Genomic DNA, 19,021 nt, shown 5'->3' with positions numbered 1-19,021 from the left:
ATGAAGTCATCAGGACCACATCATCTGCAAAAAGCAGAGACCTAATCCTGCGGTCACCAAACCGGAACCCCTCAACGCCTTATATAATATAATACCTCTGACCATTAATGCCACATCATGAACAACACCAAATTGGCCCTAGTGTTTGAATGTGAGTGTGAATGGTGTCCGTCTATCTGTGTTGGCCCTGCGATTAGGTGGTGACTTGTCCAGGGTGTACCCCGCCTTCCGCCCGATAATAACTGCGATAGGTGCCAGAAAATAATAAGCGGTAGGAAGGTATCGGGGCTTCACGGTGGCAGAGGGGTTGGTGCGTCTGCCTCACAATACGAAGTTCCTGCAGTCCTGGGTTCAAATCCAGGCTCGGGATCTTTCTGTGTGGAGTTTGCATGTTCTCCCCGTGAATGCGTGGGTTCCCTCCGGGTACTCCGGCTTCCTCCCACCTCCAAAGACATGCACCTGGGGATAGGTTGATTGGCAACACTAAATTGGCCCTAGTGTGTGAATGTGAGTGTGAATGTTGTCTGTCTATCTGTGTTGGCCCTGCGATGAGGTGGCGACTTGTCCAGGGTGTACCCCGCCTTCCGCCCGATTGTAGCTGAGATAGGCGCCAGCGCCCCCCCGCGACTCCAAAAGGGAATAAACGGTAGAAATGGATGGATGGAAGGAAGGTAAGGATGGATGGACCACTGGTGTAGGAAATGTAAGGGGGATGGCTTGGATTATTTCTACTGAAGTGGGAGAGTGCCATCCTCTGGATTCATGCTGTAGTTACATATGAATTTAATCACTCACTGCGCTAGAGGGCGCTGTAACGGAGCTCAGGGCTCCGGCTTTAACTTTGACTCGCATGCGTGCGCCTCCACGCTGGTCTCAGTTAACACGGGCCAAAGTTATCCCGGAATAAGACTAGCACGCATGTGCAGCCAACCCGGATGTGGATCCCCCTCAGATAGTCAACAAAAAACGCCCCCAAAAAGGCCATATGTTGGCGAAGAGGAAGTACTTGTACATCTATGCGTAGTCACGGTGAGAAGAAGCACAGAACATTTATTTTTATTTTTATTATAAAAAAAATTTTTGCCCCCCTTCCAGGACCGCCGAGTGAGTAAGTGTAAGTAGCGGACTATGGACCCCCGAGGCCGGAGACACGAGCGAGGCAGCAACTGGACCGACCCGGAGATCGTGGAGCTCCTCCAGCTGTGGTCCGACGAGTCCGTCCAGATAGAACTGGAGAGCTCGCTGCGCAACCAGCGTGTGTTTGACCGCATCGCGCTGGTCCTGCGCGAAAAGGGCATCTACCGCTCAGGGGACCAGTGCCGGGAGAAGATCAAGAAGATGAAGCTGGAGTACCGGCGCATCAAAGACAACCACAAGCTGAGATCCTGGAAATTCTACGACGTCATGGACTGGGTGTTGGCCAACCGGCCGGCGGTGACGTACTCGACTTTAGGTGGAAGCGTGGTGGCTCAGCAGGTCTTCCAGAGCCCGTGCGGGAGTGACTCGTACGTGCAAGGGAGCTCCTCCGCAGGGGCCTTCGGTCCGGCTAGTGCCGGGGGGTTTCTGTTCGGTCAGCCGCCCAAAATGGGGGATCCGCTGGATGTGAAGTGTGAGGATGTTGAGGAAAGTCTGCTGAGCACTGATGTTCCGCCCCCGGAAATGTACTACAGATCAGGAGATGAGCAAGAAACTGATGGTCAATCCTTACCAGGGACAGAAGACACGTCGGGTCAAGGAGAACATTCTCATGGTCATGCCAGGATGTCGCCTTCAGGTTGTTTTTTTGCCATGAAACACACCGATGACTATACAGTCACACTCAAAATAATATTTTAAATTGGTTATACCTGTATAGCGCTTTTCTACCTTTTCTTTAAGGAACTTAAAGCGCTTTGACACTATTTCAACTAGGGCTGGGCGATTTGGCCCTTTTTAAATATCTCGATACCTGCACTGGCTTCCTGTGCACTTAAGATGTGACTTTAAGGTTTTACTACTTACGTATAAAATACTACACGGTCTAGCTCCATCTTATCTTGCCGATTGTATTGTACCATATGTCCCGGCAAGAAATCTGCGTTCAAAGGACTCCGGCTTATTAGTGATTCCCAAAGCCCAAAAAAAGTCTGCGGGCTATAGAGCATTTTCCGTTCGGGCTCCAGTACTCTGGAATGCCCTCCCGGTAACAGTTCGCGATGCCACCTCAGTAGAAGCATTTAAGTCTCACCTTAAAACTCATTTGTATACTCTAGCCTTTAAATAGACTCCCTTTTTAGACCAGTTGATCTGCCGTTTCTTTTCTTTTTCTTCTATGTCCCACTCTCCCTTGTGGAGGGGGTCCGGTCCGATCCGGTGGCCATGTACTGCTCGCCTGTGTATCGGCTGGGGACATCTCTGCGATGCTGATCCGCCTACGCTTGGGATGGTTTCCTGCTGGCTCCGCTGTGAACGGGACTCTCGCTGCTGTGTCTTAGATCCTCTTTGGACTGGACTCTCGTGACTGTGTTGTATCTATTGTGGATTGAACTTTCACAGTATCATGTTAGACCCGCTCGACATCCATTGCTTTCCTCCTCTCCAAGGTTCTCATAGTCATCATTGTCACCGACGTCCCACTGGGTGTGAGTTTTCCTTGCCCTTATGTGGGCCTACCGAGGATGTCGTGGTGGTTTGTGCAGCCCTTTGAGACACTAGTGATTTAGGGCTATATAAGTAAACATTGATTGATTGATTGATATTTGTAGGGGGCTTCACGGTGAAAGAAGGGGTTAGTGCGTCTGCCTCACAATACGAAGGTCCTGCAGTCCTGGGTTCAAATCCAGGCTAGGGATCTTTCTGTGTGGAGTTTGCATGTTCTCCCCGTGAATGCGTGGGTTCCCTCCGGGTACTCCGGCTTCCTCCCACTTCCAAAGACATGCACCTGGGGATAGGTTGATTGGCAACACTAAATTGGCCCTAGTGTGTGAATGTGAGTGTGAATGTGGTCTGTCTATCTGTGTTGGCCCTGCGATGAGGTGGCGTCTTGACCAGGGTGTACCCCGCCTTCCGCCCGATTGTAGCTGAGATAGGCGCCAGCGCCCCCCGCAACCCCAAAAAGGGAATAAGCGGTAGAAAATGGATGGATGGATGGATATTTGGAGGCTATAAATCGCAATACACGATGTATACCGTATTTCTTTGAATACTATGGGCCTGCCTTGAATTACTAGCGGGTCAAACTCGCCCCCCAAATTTATTAGCGCATGCTTACTTTTACTGCCGGGTCAAAGTCGTGACGTCTCGAGCGACGCTTTCCCTGTCGTCATTTTCAAAATGGCGGAGGAGTTAATTTTTAAATTTACTATGTGTAAACGGTGGCAGAGGGGTTAGTGCGTCTGCCTCACAATACGAAGGTCCTGCAGTCCTGGGTTCAAATCCAGGCTCAGGATCTTTCTGTGTGGAGTTTGCATGTTCTCCCCGTGAATGCGTGGGTTCCCTCCGGGTACTCCGGCTTCCTCCCACCTCCAAAGACATGCACCTGGGGATAGGTTGATTGGCAACACTAAATTGGCCCTAGTGTGTGAATGTTGTCTGTCTGTGTTGGCCCTGCGATGAGGTGGTGACTTGTCCAGGGTGTATGCCGCCTTCCGCCCGATTGTAGCTGAGATAGGCGCCGCGAGCCCAAAAAGGGAATAAGCGGTAGAAAATGGATGGATGGATGGATATTTGCAGGCTATAAATCGCAATACACGATGTATACCGTATTTCTTTGAATAGCCGCCGGGCATGTAATATGGGCCTGCCTTGAATTACTACCGGGTCAAACTCGCCCCCCAAATTTATTAGCGCATGCTTACTTTTACTGCCGGGTCAAAGTCGTGACGTCTCGAGCGATGCTTCTCCTGTCGTCATTTTCAAAATGGCGGAGGAGTTAATTTTTAAATTTACTATGTGCAAACGGTGGCAGAAGGGGTTAGTGCGTCTGCCTCACAATACCAAGGTCCTGCAGTCCTGGGTTCAAATCCAGGCTCAGGATCTTTCTGTGTGGAGTTTGCATGTTCTCCCCGTGAATGCGTGGGTTCCCTCCGGGTACTCCGGCTTCCTCCCACCTCCAAAGACATGCACCTGGGGATAGGTTGATTGGCAACACTAAATTGGCCCTAGTGTGTGAATGTTGTCTATCTGTGTTGGCCCTGCGATGAGGTGGCGACTTGTCCAGGGTTTACCCCGCCTTCCGCCCGATTGTAGCTGAGATAGGCGCCAGTGCCCCCCGCGACCCCAAAAGGGAATAAGCGGTAGAAAATGGATGGATGGATGGAATACGTGGTTGTATGCAATATTTTGCATCCATTTTTCATAACTTGATATACAGTAAATAGTCTGCATAATGTAATGTCATATTCTTTCTCATCTCCACAACAGGTTTGACTGACGTGAACCTTGCTGGGTCTGCCTCCCAATCTGGCAGTGCACCTGCGCCTCATGAAACATTTAAGGAAACGGCCCGTCCTTTGGCTTCCGTAAGACAGAGAAGGCGCCGGCGTGCAGGCAAGACAACATGCGGCCACGGGAGCGGTAAATGTGGCAGCAATGGGCCTCTGGACAAAGCTCTGGCCAGTTTCCTTGTCTGGCAGAGGTGCGCTGAAGATCGCCTCCTCTCCTTGGAGGAGGCGAGGCTGGAGAAGGAGTTGCAGGCTGATGAGCGAAGACAACAGCAAGAAGAGAAGAGAGCGGAGCAAGAGCGCCAGCATGAGCTGCGCCTGTTCAGCATGCTTACCGGGGCTTTGGTTGCGGTCAGACAGGGTGATGCGACGACAGCAAACGCATCCATGAACATTTCCGTCTCTCCTCTAGATCATCAGTCAGCTTCAGGGGTGACACCAACGGCCTCCACTGCGCCGTCCTCGTCTCAAACAAATTCTCCGGCTCCCACTCCACACACAGTTTGCACTAAGGGGACAATAAAGTCAGGTCAGTCCACCTCTGTCAAGTTCTGCACAATTCCCGTGGGTGGATTGGCAACCGAGAGAGGTGTGAAGTCTACTAAACTCAGCGTGTACCTGTCCAATCGTGGTAACAGTATCCGACAGAACCAAGCCGTTCTCCAGGAGGGCTTTACTCAGTACGAAGTTAACAGATATCACGAAACGGACAACCCTGATGTGAGATTTACATTTGTTGAAAGATGTAATTCCAAACATTTTTTTTAAATTAAGATACCACTTTTCTGTGATCCTAGGGTTTAATTAACATGGGTACAAGTGAGAATAAGCTCTGCTATGATCTTCTGCATAAAAGGGTGAGATGCGTTGCAGCCAATGAACCATGAGAACTGGTGGATATTTAAATAACAATCTTGTCAAACTACTTACACTACAGTTGACCCAAGCTGATATGCTGCATGTTGACCCAGTGCTGTTGCAGTATGGTGACTGGAGGGGACATGCATTGTAAGAGATTTGCTTCATTTCATATGTTCACATGACTTTTTGTCATGTTTAATACCACCTATTTCCGTCTTGTTCTTTCAGCTTGAGAGAAGAGGTTGCCAAGTTCCTGACTTACTTTTGCCATTCTCCAAAGCGACTGATAGCTGACAATGTGAGTAAAGAGTAATGTCAGAATCTAGTGGTAACACTCTAGTGTCTGTGGGTGGATTGACAACTATGTACTTTTGTGTAATCAATAGGGATGTGTACCAAATTCGGTCATTTTATTATCGCTGACCAAATTCCGTCTGTGTTGATTCACGTAAAATCAAACCGTGCCACATTTCGATACTTTTGTTGCATGTGTCATCAGTCCCGGTTGTAGACTCGGCCAGCTCTAAGACATGATGAAGAAACAATCACTGAAGCAGCTCCCAGAGCAGACTCAGTTGGACTGCCTTCATGCCGACTAAGAAATTACAGTATGACTGATGGAAAACATTAAACTTAAAGTAAGGATTCACTTTTCCAAAATGCGGTAACTTGATGCTAATTTACATTAGCTTTGCCATTTACATGCAACTGATTAGAATTAGCCATTTTACATGGCGATTTCAACTACTCCAAATTTGGTAATGAGAACTACAACTCAGATTCGTGTTGCAATCAAACAGCAAGTGTGTAATGAATACAATGCTTTCAGTATAAACACTTTGTAGGACGCATCATAAGACAAGACTGGCACACAATTCAGCTAAATGGCAAAGACTACATCCAAGCTAGACAACACATCGTAGCCTGCTTTAAGTGTAACTTAGATATTGGGTTTCAGTATGTAAAAGCGCTTTGAGTCACTACAGAAAAGCGCTATATAAATATAATTCACTTCACACTTCACTATGCCCTACTGCCATCTAACATCTTGGAATTGCTACTGTATGCAAAGTGTACAATATAATACTTGCAATTGAGACTCAAGACGGATTTTGGTCCACACCTCTCTTCAGATACCAAATACTGGTTTTGTGGCTGTTGATTTGCAATTCAAAGTTTCTCTCTCTCCACAGATTTAATGTGATTAACAGCAAGCACTCTTAGATCTTTATGTGCTTTTTTGGCACACTATGTAATCGCACATATTGGGCTTTTTCAGACATGTTTCTTTCATGCTTTATCAGTAAGTAGTTTAAATGTTTACTCAATATGGTTGGATAGGAACCTCTGAGGCTAGTCTCAATTTAATGTACAATATTTTTGAGCAACTATTTGAATTTTAGTAACTTGTTCATCATCAGGCCAGGCCTCTTTATTACCTCCACCAATGAGACTCTTTCAGGATCTAAATCAGTGGTTCTCAAATGGAAGTACACGTACCCCTGGGGGTACTTGAAGGTATGCCGAAAGGGTACGTGAGATTTTTTTAAAATATTCTAAAAATAGCAACAATTCAAAAATAATTTTTAAATATATTTATTGAATAATACTTCAACAAAATAAGAATGTAAGTTCATAAACTGTGAAAAAAAATACAACAATGCAATATTCAGTGTTGACAGCTATATTTTTTTGTGGACATGTTCCATAAATATTGATGTTAAAGATGTATTTTTTGTGAAGAAATGTTTAGAATTAAGTTCATGAATCCAGATAGATCTCTATTACAATCCCCAAAGAGGGCACTTTAAGTTGATGAATACTTCTATGTGTAGAAATCTTTATTTATAATTGAATCACTTGTTTATTTTTCAACAAGTTTTAGTTATTCTATATTTTTTTCCAAATAGTTCAAGAAAGACCACTACAAATGAGCAATATTTTGCACTGTTATACAATTTAATAAATCAGAAACTGATGACATAGTGCTGTATTTTACTTCTTTGTCTGTTTTTTTTCAACCAAAAATGCTTTGCTCTGATTAGGGGGTACTTGAATCAAAAAAAATGTTCACAGGGTGTACATCACTGAGAAAAGGTTGAGAACCACTGCTCTAAAGTATCTATGTGTGTATTTATTCAGGTTGTGGTGATGAATGGTTGTAGTTCCATCTTCTCCTGCATTGCAGCAGTAATTTGTGACCCAAAAGGTGAGTAGACAAGTAAACATTGCTTGCTTTTTTTATTAAAGTAAATGTTCTATAGGGAGAGTAGGGAAAAAGGGTGATGTAGAAGAAGTTAATTTGGGTTATCTGGGACTTACGTAACTTGTCATACTGTATGGGTTTTGAATTTAATAGTCCTCCCTTTTAAAACAATACTGCAATCGTTTTGGGATATAAATAAGACTGATATTTGGTTGATCAACCTGACAGGTAATAAAAAAAACATGATTTCTGTCATTGCTAGAACTAGAGTTTGTACTCCACTTAACATGTATACTAGTATACCACAGTGTCTTACATTTAAAAGTAGAAAAATTAAGAAAAACATCTCTTTTACAAAATTAAATGATGGTTCCATTATCCAGCCAATCATGGTGTGTTTTTTCATTTTTGTAGAGGCCATTCTCATTCCTAGTCCATTCTATGGCGTTATTACAGAGGACCTGCAGCTTTATAGTGATGTCCAGTTGTTTCATGTTCCTCTGGACTGTGAGGTACAGTAGGAACAGATATCTTGTATGAATTATGGATCATATTTGCATCATGTAATAATCATTTATAATGCCTTCTTAGTTGTAGTTGCAGTTAGATGTTTATATTCAATGGGCATCAATGTCATATTAATGTTGGAATTCCAATGATTAGTATGAACAACTATTGTCCAGGGTGGAATGATAGTAAAACTTCTACAATGTATTTGATCATTTTTAATAATGCAATAGTTGTAGTTTGTGGCACTTAAGCTTAGGGTGTTACCCTGTTTGGAGTTCTGTATTTGGAGTTGATATCCGCTTTATTTTCTTCTATAAATATTGATAGGATAAAGAAGGTCGAATTTTCCACCTCACTGTAAGCAAACTGGAAGAAGGTCTGCAGAGGGCGAAGCAAGAGGTAATACATTCATGCGTTTGTTCTGAGTCAGTATTTGAATGCAACCCCATCGTTTCCCAAATTTACAAGTGTGATATGTTTGAAAGTTGTTACTAAAAAACAACTGTTGCTGTCCTTATAGGGGGTAAATATCCAGGGTCTTATACTGATGAACCCACACAACCCTCTTGCTGAGATCTACACCCCAAAGGAAATGCTGGCCTTCTTAGAGTTTGCCAAAAGGTGTGTTCTGCATGTCTGCTAACTCACATTTTGGTCTACTATAGCTGGGGTTCTCAAATGGGGGGTACGCGTACCCCTGGGGGTACTTGAAGGTATGCCAAGGGGTACGTGAGATTTAAAAAAAATATATTCTAAAAAAAAAAGCAACGATTCAAAATTCCTTTATAAATATATTTATTGAATAATACTTCAACAAAATATGAATGTAAGTTCATAAACTGTGAAAAAACAATGCAATGTTCAGTATTGACAGCTAGATTTTTTGTGGACATGTTCCATAAATATTGATGTTAAAGATTTTTTTTTGTGTGAAGAAATGTTTAGAATTAAGTTCACGAATCCAGATGGATCACGATTACAATCCCCAAAGAGGGCACTTGAAGTTGATGATTATTTTTATGTGTAGAAATCTTTATTTATAATTGAATCACTTTTCACTTTTTCAACAAGTTTTTAGTTATGTTTATTTTTTTCCAAATAGTTCAAGAAAGACCACTACAAATGAGCAATATTTTGCACTGGTATACAATTTAATGAATCAGAAACTGATGACATAGTGCTGTATTTTACTTTTTTATCTCTTTTTTTTCAACCAAAAATGCTTTGCTCTGATTAGGGGGTACTTGAATTAAAAAAAATGTTCACAGGGGGTTCGTCACTGAAAAAAGGTTGAGAACCACTGTACTATAGCATATAATCCTCCTGGCGTGCAATCCTGCAGCTCACATGAATTGATTAACGTGGACCCCGACTTAAACAAGTTGAAAAACTTATTCGGGTGTTACCATTTAGTGGTCAATTGTACGGAATATGTACTGTACTGTGCAATCTACTAATAAAAGTATCAATCAATCAATCAAACAAACATCTTGCTGAGACACCGCGTACAGTTTTCTCAATTTACAAGACAGATTCAGTCTCACGTGGGGAATCAAGTGTACTTTGATTGAGTTTTAGCACCCTCCTTAAGTATTAACATAGTGCTTCATGCAGCAGTTTATTCTGGAGTCCCCTGCATTTCACTTGTTTTCTAAATGGCCGTGCAATCTTTATTGCCATTGTTGACCTTCACAGGCACTGAGCTCTCATAAACCTAAACCAGTACTTCACCGAAGTAACTATTATTATATATTTTATTTGACTTGTATCAGACATAATTTACTGTATTCGGTACATTGAAATAAATACACTTGTCTCCTGCTTTAGAAATAAGCTCCACGCCATCATAGATGAGGTGTACATGCTGACGGTGTTTGATGAATCAGTAACATTTCACAGTGTCCTCAGTCTGGAAAGGTACGGGCTTAACCTATCCTCTGCATGATTACTCTTGTAGGCCCTTCATCATGACAATTACGGCTGAAGATCGCCTCTTTACTGCTAATGATGTGCCCTTATTTCAGTTTGCCCGACCCACAGAGGACACATATAATGTGGGGGCTGAGCAAGGTACGTGTCGTGCTGCACTGCATTATGTGGAGGACTTCTTTTTTTTTTTTTTATCACTGCTGACAGTACTGTTAATTCTCCGGGTTTGCTGTCACTGCTCTTTTACTTGTTGACTTCACCTTGTCCTTTCCAGGACTTCGCAATGGCTGGAAACAGAGTAGGCACACTGTATACTGAGAACCAAGACCTTGTTGATGCTTTGGCCAAGCTGGGCTCATTCCATGGCATTTCTGGGACCACGCAGCACCAAGTCATGCAACTTCTTCAAGATAGGGGTAGGGATCCATGAGCTTTGTGTATTTTTTTAGACTATCATGATTCTTGCTATTTACAAAATGATCCTTTATTGCAGGGGTGTAAGACTATTTTCATTGAGGGGCCATGTTACAATTATGGCTGCCCCCAGAAGACCGCATGTAACAGTAAAATATATGTGAATGCAAACTTTAGTTTTGTTACAAAATTGGCATAGGCAACTGTTTTTTATCAGAATATTTATTTTACTAACATATTGACTGGTGAAAAAGGCGAAAAACTTTTATGTGAATATAATGCTTTAAACATCATGTTATAAAAAATAATTAATTTATTAACATTAAAGTCTAGAACATATGAAATTGCATTCCATATATTTTTTTCTCAGAATTGAAAAAAATAACTAATCTAGCCAGAAAGTACTTTATTATTTCCAGCTTTTAGCAGGCCACGTTAAATGATGTGGAGATCCATTCAAATATGTGGCAAGCCACCTAAAGTAATGTAATTAAATGACGTAGCGGGCCGTTTAAATAATGTGGCAGGCCACATAAAATGAACTGTCGGGCCACATTAAGTGATGTGAAGGACCATATAAATGATCTGGCGGTCCACTTGAAATGATGTGGCTGACCGCATCAAATGACTTGGTGGGCCACTTAATTGATGTGGCGAGCAACCTAAAATAATGTAGCGGATCACATAAAGTGACGTAGTGGGCCACATAAATGATGTGGAGGACCACATAAAATGATGTCGCAAGGCCCCAGGCTAAATGAGTTTTACTCCGGTACTTTATTGTTTGGAACACATGACAGTTTTTTCGGTCATGGCAATTTAGGTTTGTGTCTTGTTTACATAGACCATAGGTGTCAAACTCTGGCCCGCGGGCCAAATTTGGCCCGCCGTGTAATTTCATTTGGCCCTTGAGGCAATATCAAATTAACATTAGAGCTGGCCCGCCGGTATTATACAGCGACACCAACTCTCTAACACCGCATTCACCGATTTCCCGGGAGACTCTCGAATTTCAGTTCCCCTCCCGAAAATCTCCCGGTGCAACTATTCTCCCGAATTCCACCCGGACAACAATATTGGGGGTGTGCCTTAAAGGCACTGCCTTTAGCGTCCCCTACAACCTCTCGTCAAGTCTGTTTTTCCTCCTCACAAACAGCGTGCCGGCCCAGTCACGTAATATATGTGGCTTCTACACACATGTAAGTAAATGCAAGGCATACTTGATCAACAGCATACAGGTCACACTGAGGGTGGCCATATAAACAACTTCAACACTGTTACAAATATGCGCCACACTGTGAACCCACACCAAACAAGAATGACCAACACATTTCGGGAGATCATCCACACCGTAACAACATAAACACAACAGAACAAATACCCAGAAACTCATCCGGACCGCTACAATATACACCCCTCCCCGCTACCAACAAACCCCGCCCCCCTAACCCCACCCACCTGAGCCCCGACATTAACTGAGCAGTAAAAATGCCTGAATGGTTGATGTATTCATTGTTTTATTTTCAAACGTATTAGCCTCTGGAAAAAGTTCATGTTAATATTTACCTCAGAAGGCTGCAAATAGAAAAGAGGCATTCAATTTTTATTTAAATTTGATTTCATATGCCATTGATATTTTTAAATTATTATTATTATTATTTTAAACTCAATTTTGCATGTCACTATAAAGTTATATAAGCCTTGCTTGTTCAATATTCAATGAAAAACTTGTTTGGGTCCCTATTAAAAGATTAATTTGTTCAACCTCGGCCCACGGCTTTGTTCAGTTTTAAATTTTGGCCCACTCTGTATTTGAGTTTGACACCCCTGACATAGACACACATAGGGCACTAGATGCCAAAGCCTGATTTACAAGCACTAATTGCTGCCGACTTGTCCAGGGTGTACCCCGCCTTCCGCCCGATTGTAGCTGAGATAGGCGCCAGCGCCCCCCGCGACCCCGAAAGGGAATAAGCGGTAGAAAATGGATGGATGGATGGAATTACATAAGGAAATGTGTATTTCAAAAAAAGCAGGTAGGGTTGGCAATCGTGCCTTGAAAAACAGAATCGGCCTATAATTAGAAAAAAAAGTATGCGTACCATATTAAGCCTAAAAAACACTTTCTCACTCTTGTACTGAAAAACTAAACTAACTCAAAAATGGTTACTAAAAGGTCAATGGAATTAATAAAGTTTTACGGCAAACTTATTTCCTGTTTTGTGGAATTCATTAACTCTTCTTGAAATTCCTGGTGGTGTAACTATTTACCAAAAGGATTCTGCCTTTCTGCCTTTTGTGGCCGATTGTGCAGCCCAGGTCCCTGGCCAGGGTGGCATAAGAAAGGTCTAATTATTAAGCCGAATAAGCATCAACTGGAATAATATTTATTATATTCTGTCAATTTTCTTATTTTACGCTAAAGAAATAAATATTGAACATTGTGTTCAAGTTACTCTCAAACATGTATCTAATTAAATTCAGGTTTGAGACAAATGGTAAACAAATATTTTCACTCAGAAAAATAAAAATAAAATCACCTCTTTGCCTGTGCAGCATGTGAGTGTTAGCTTGATCAATTATAAAAGGGACTGATCACTATTCAAGTTTAAAATGTTTTTCAACGTCATTGTGGATGACACCAAAAGGTACAGTTTACCTAAGCTGAGTCTTCTCTTGCATCTTAGCGACATTTTACTGCATTTGCGTTTCTGATGCGCAAAGCTTTTTGACATTGAATGTACTCTATTCCTTTGAAGCTATTGACACTTGACACTGTCATGCTGCAGAATGGATCAGCAAGGAGTTTTTGCCCGAGAACAGACGTCGATTGAAAGGTGCTCACCGCTACGTGACAGATGAGTTGCAGACAATGGACATCCACCACCTGGACAGGCCTGCTGCTTTGTATGTCTGGGCTGACTTCAGAAAGGTAACGTGACCAAGGTCACATTGCAATGTTAGATGCTGGGGTTGATAATCTAATGCTAATTTGTGCAGAGGTAATTGAATTGCAGGGGTAAAAGTCATTGTCATTAAAGTCCTTTTATTCTGGAAGCTTGATGTTTCTTCCTTGTGTGTCTTGTCAGTTCCTCAGAGCCCCGTCATTTGAGGAAGAGTTGTTGATGTGGCGCTGCTTCCTCAAACACAAAGTGGTATTGAGCTGTGGGCAGGCCTTCTGCTGCTCTACACCGGGCTGGTTTCGAATAGTCTTTGCTGACAAGCAGCACCACCTTCAACTTGGTCAGTCATTTCTTATACAGTAATATATAGTGCAGTCTATAAGCAGGGGTTTCCAACATTCTTCACTAGGAGAGCTACTATCACCAAATAATGGGAGAATGGACATTTATGTTTTATTTATATGACGGGCAACATTTAAATTATACTCTCTTCTGAAGCAGATCTCTACTCAAACACTGGTCATTGTTTTTTATGCTATTTGGTCATTTGTCATTATATAGAGCAGGGGTCTATATAAGGACCAGATGAGTAGCCCGCTGGCCTGTTCTAAAAATAACTCAAATAGCAGCACTTACCAGTGAGCTGCCTTTATTTTTTAAATTGTATTTATTTACTAGCAAGCTGGTCTCGCTTTGCTCGACATTTTTAATTCTAAATGAGACAAAACTCAAATAGAATTTGAAAATCCAAGAACATATTTTAAAGACTTGGTCTTCACTTGTTTAAATAAATTCATTTATTTTTTTACTTTGCGTCTTATAACTTTCAGAAAGACAATTTTAGAGAAAAAATACAACCTTAAAAATGATTTTAGCATTTTTAAACACATATACCTTTCTTACCTTTTAAATTCCATCCTCTTCTTTCCTGACAATTTAAATCAATGTTCAAGTAAATTTATTTTTTTTATTGTAAAGAATAATAAATCATTTTTTATTTAATTCTTCATTTTAGCTTCTGTTTTTTCAATGAAGATTTTTTGTGAAATATTTCTTCAAACTTATTATGATTAAAATTCCAAAAAATAATTCTGACAAATCTAGAAAATTTTTAGAATCAAATTTAAATGTTATTTCAAAGTATTTTGAATTTCTTTTAAAATGTTTGTTCTGGAAAAGCTAGAAGAAATGATGATTTGTCTTTGTTAGAAATATAACTTGGTCCAATTTGTTATATATTCTAACAAAGTGCAGATTGGATTTTAACATGTCATCAAAAATATATATTTATTGTGAGAAATCATTAAGATGATCAGTGTTTCCACAAAGATAAATATCATTAATTATTAATAATAACATAGAGTCAAAGGTAAATTGAGTAAATTGGTTATTTCTGGCAATTTATTTAAGTGTGTATCAAACTGGTAGCCCTTCGCATTAATCAGTACCCAAGAAGTAGCTCTTGGTTTCAAAAAGGTTGGTGACCCCTAATATAGAGTTATGAAAATACTAAGAGTTCAAGCAAATATTATTTAAACCTTTGGTGAGCTACTTAAAATCAGGTTTCAAGCTACTTGGAAGCTCATTAACTACCTGTGGGAGACCCATGGACACAACGGCAGGGACTAGGATGGCGGAAGCGGGAATTGAACCTGCAACCCTCAAGTTGCTGGCACATCTGCTCTACCAACCGAGCTATGCAGGTTGGTAAGGTATATTTCCCAGTTAATCTATGAAAATAAGAGATAGAGACATTTATTTATTATTATAATACGGTAAACGTATGTAAACAAGAAGGCACTCAGAAATAAGTGCAAAATACTGACGTTTCCTGGGAAAAGTGGGTGGGTTGACAGGTATGCTCTGGCCTGTAAGTGTGTCTGGCAGAGTTTTCTGTGCACACACTTAACTAGTATTAGTAACTAAGGGTGTCCCAACCAATATCTGATACCAGCAAAAATCAACAACAAACAATCAGATTATATCGACTTGCATCTAAAACCTCCGATATAAGCATTCCGATACATGCAGTCCTGCAAAGCGTTTACTTGTGAAAGGTTAGACAGCAAGTTAACACCTAAATGTCCAACAAGAAAAAAAGGTGATATTTTCTGCTGTTGTAGTGAAGCCATTTACAAAAGGTAAACATGGTAGGTTACAGGCTACCAGGAGCATCTACAAAGCACACACAAATGGAACAATATTTCAGTCTAAAGCATGACATTTGTCGTTATAAACAAGTATCAAATTGTTATAGTTGCATATTACTTACACATACAAAGTTCTCCTAGGCATAGGAGTATTTGAAATGCATTCACTAACAAATGTATCTGGATCATTCAACTTATTGCATCATGAGCTTTACTTAATGAATTAAAGTGGCCCCTAGATTTTGCCATTTCAACTTAAAGACAACATAAGTCTATGTCAGATGGTTAGAAATAAATAGTTCCTATCATTCTTTTCCATTTGAGTCGTTTCACTTGATTAGGCCTTTTCTAACATTCCACACTACAGAATAACAAAAGTATGCAAGAGTCATTCCCTTGCATACATCGTCCGCAACCCGAGGGTCCCTGGTTCTATCCCCACCTAGTACCGACCTCGTCATGTCCGTTGTGTCCTGAGCAAGACACTTCACCCTTGCTCCTGATGGGTGCTGGTTAGCGCCTTGCATGGCAGCTCCCTCCATCTGTGTGTAAATGGGTAAATGTGGAAGTAGTGTCAAAGCGCTTTGAGTACCTTGAAGGTAGAAAAGCGCTATACAAGTACAACCCATTTATATTGTATCATATCAATAGATGTATTGGGCAATAACCAAGGCTCCAATATCTGTATTGTAGTGGAAGTGAAAAAGTTATATCAGTACACCTATTAGTAACAATGTAACCTTATTGTATATTAATACCAATGTATCAGTTTCATTGTAAATGCACCGACAAAGTGCAAAAGGTTTATCGCTCAGGCTGTAAGCTACAGTACTTTTTGGACAATCCAAATACTTTTATTAAATTGAGTCATCTTGCAGTGTGTATGGTTCTATATACTATATTCTATATGAAGATGTAACACTTTTTGCCAAAGATTTATCCGTCTGTGTTTTATTTGCCTGTTAAAGGGACCTAAATGTTTCTGTTTTCTTTCCTGGAGAGTCTAGTTCAAAGCATCACGTTTACAGCTTCAGTTTGGCACAGTATTTTCTGTGGATGCATTGCTGCCAAACATGTACCTGTATAAATTGTCACCTGGGTGAATAATTATAATCTTATAATCTCGTTTGAATGACATTTACTGACTTGTTTTGTGTTTATTTTGTGTTAGGCCTAAAGAGAATTCGAGAAGCTTTAGAGGAAATAGAAGAAAGAAGTGCCAACACGGAGCCATTCGTGACCAAAGAAGCCGGAGAGGAGAGCAAGAGATCCGTGATGGAGGACAGTGCACGGTCAAACAATGCTGCGATTGAAAATTCTACATCATCCCCCCAGAGCAAGTCATCGGGACAGCTGAAGAAGAATGCGAGCCCTGTTCCTGTCACAGGCTTCCTGGGCCCTGAAGACTTTGTGCTGCAGGACTACCAAGCTTATAAGCCTGCAGAGAGCCTGGACTCACTGATAGGTACTCTCAAGCATCAAATACGCTCCTCTGATTGGCTGGAAAAAAACACTCCAGAGCAGTCTGCAGGAGAGGACCCAGAGAGTTTTGATGTGTTTAAGGCTCTGCTGGAGCGTGTTCGCAAATAAGCTTAGGATAGTGGAGTTGCAGTATGTTCACTGCCAAAAGTTTGACATGAACACCCAGCAGGAGGATGTTTTTTTTTTGTTTTTTTTTGCAAATCCCAGAGAAGTACAGAAGAAAAACACAGCAACTTTGAGATAACTTTCTCTGCTTTAAAGTTTAGTGTTGAAGGGAGATAATTAATATGCATAATTAATTGCTAAATATACTTGAACCAAAATCCCGGTCTGCTCTCCAAATTCTCATCATGATCTGCATTAAATGTACGGTACATATTTTTTTGTTTTTATCTTTATTATAATGAGTCCTTGTGGTATAATGTTACACGCTGCTGCATTCCATGCAGACTGTGTGATTACCGGCCAGGGCCCTAACACCCAGCCTTTGGAGATGTCCGTTGCCAGGAACTTGCCACAGGAAGTGAATCTGGGGTTAAAAACAAAGACAAATCACTTACTGTGGTGACCCCTAACTGGAAAATGCTGAAATACAAAAAAACCAAAAACTTTTTATGGCCCTTATTTTGCCTGTTGCATTTGTGTTTTAGTTTCTTCCTCTTATTCGTATTCTCCCATCCAGTCTGCGGACACGCCCGCATAAGTAAGACAGAAGTCCTTAAGTCTGGAATGAAAGTGGGCTCATTATTAATGTGGCAACCGGTCTTTTTTTCTTGGCTGTGTAAAAATCACGGAAGATGGAGTTTTTCTTACACCTGTGAATGTCGTTGGAATCAATTAAAAAGTTAACGCTTTAAATTTGAAAAGGCCGTATCAATTCAGGTAGTTGTAACCATGTGTAGATGTGTCGCCATGGTGACGTGTGTATGCACGCTACAACAGCTTCTTAAACGTCCCTAATGGTATTTGTGATATTAAGAGTTCCGTTTAGTACACATGTTTGTGAAGCCGTGACACGCCAGTGGGGCTTGGTAGACAACGGTTTGTGTGTTTGTGTATGTGCACTAGAGATGTGCGCTTTGCGGTCTCATCCGCGGAGTAACCGCGGGTCGGGCGGTTGACATGACGAAAATATAGATTTTAATTAGATTCGGGCGGGTGGCGGTTGAACCATCCGGAAATATTTGATATGCATGGTTCTGTGATCGGTATCCTTCGCCATTCAAAGTGCCATTTAAGACCCGTGTCATAAAGCGAAGAAGAGAATAGGAGACGCTATTGTTCTCCTGAATGCCACCCAGATTATAAGTATTAGGGCGTGCTATGAAGCCATTGGCTTTATCGCCTACTACAACATGTACGATCTGCTTGTCAGTCCAGCAACATGTTGTGTGTGGCTTCCGCGGCAGCACGCACACGACTGCAAGGCATACTGGGTGACACAGAGTACACTAATGGTTGTGATATAAACTATTTTAACACTCTTAGTAATATGCGCCACGCTGTGAAGCCACACCAATTAAGAACGACAAACACATTTCGGGAGAACATCCTCACAGTAACACAACATAAACGCAACACAACAAATACCCATAAGCCTTTGCATTCATGACACTTCCTGACTATTTTATACACCCCGCTAGCGTCGGTAAGGTGGGCGGGGTTGGGGGCGCGGGGGTGTAAAATATATTCAGGAAGTGTCACGGATACAAAGGATTACGGGTATTTGTTGTGTTGCGTTTATGTTGTGTTACTGTGAGGATGTTCTCCCGAAATGTGTTTGTCAATCTTGTTGGGTGTGGCTTCACAGCGTGGCGCATATTAGTAAGTGTTAAAGTTGTTTATATCACAACCATCAGTGTACTCTGTATCACCCAGTACGCCTTTCAATCTTGAACGTGTGATTGCGGAATGAATCTGCACACAACATGTTGCCGGACCAACAATCGGTTCATACATGTTGTTGAAGGTGTCAAAGGCAATGGCTTCACAGCACGCCCATATTCTTGTAATCAGGATGAACACAATTGGATAGTCGCGGGAACGTTAGCAGCTCCAATTGTCATCATTACTTTGTGAAACAGGTTTAAATAGTTCTGTGAGTGGTAAAGGCGAACAATCTCTGATGTATTTCAGCGGGCGGTT

At 41.5% G+C, this 19,021-nt stretch overlaps 1 protein-coding gene across 1 annotated transcript; it reads left to right on the top strand.

The window, feature by feature from the left end:
• The first annotated feature begins 865 nt into the window (after nucleotides 1-865).
• On the top strand, nucleotides 866-18,163 carry LOC133563510 (1-aminocyclopropane-1-carboxylate synthase-like protein 1). Its single transcript, XM_061917672.1, has 16 exons — nucleotides 866-1,029; nucleotides 1,096-1,774; nucleotides 4,402-5,141; nucleotides 5,219-5,278; nucleotides 5,359-5,429; nucleotides 5,511-5,580; nucleotides 7,425-7,491; nucleotides 7,903-8,000; nucleotides 8,326-8,397; nucleotides 8,519-8,619; nucleotides 9,826-9,915; nucleotides 10,023-10,068; nucleotides 10,202-10,343; nucleotides 13,131-13,273; nucleotides 13,431-13,584; nucleotides 16,566-18,163. Exons 2-16 carry the CDS (start codon nucleotides 1,129-1,131, stop codon nucleotides 16,982-16,984), a joined length of 2,919 nt encoding a protein of 972 aa, XP_061773656.1. The 5' UTR covers nucleotides 866-1,029; nucleotides 1,096-1,128; the 3' UTR covers nucleotides 16,985-18,163.
• The last annotated feature ends 858 nt before the right edge of the window (nucleotides 18,164-19,021 follow it).

Source organism: Nerophis ophidion, linkage group LG12 (assembly GCF_033978795.1).
Source record: "Nerophis ophidion isolate RoL-2023_Sa linkage group LG12, RoL_Noph_v1.0, whole genome shotgun sequence".
Taxonomy (NCBI): Eukaryota; Metazoa; Chordata; class Actinopteri; order Syngnathiformes; family Syngnathidae; genus Nerophis; species Nerophis ophidion.
Note: the sequence above shows the minus strand (reverse complement) of the source record. Positions and strands in the feature narration are given on the sequence as shown.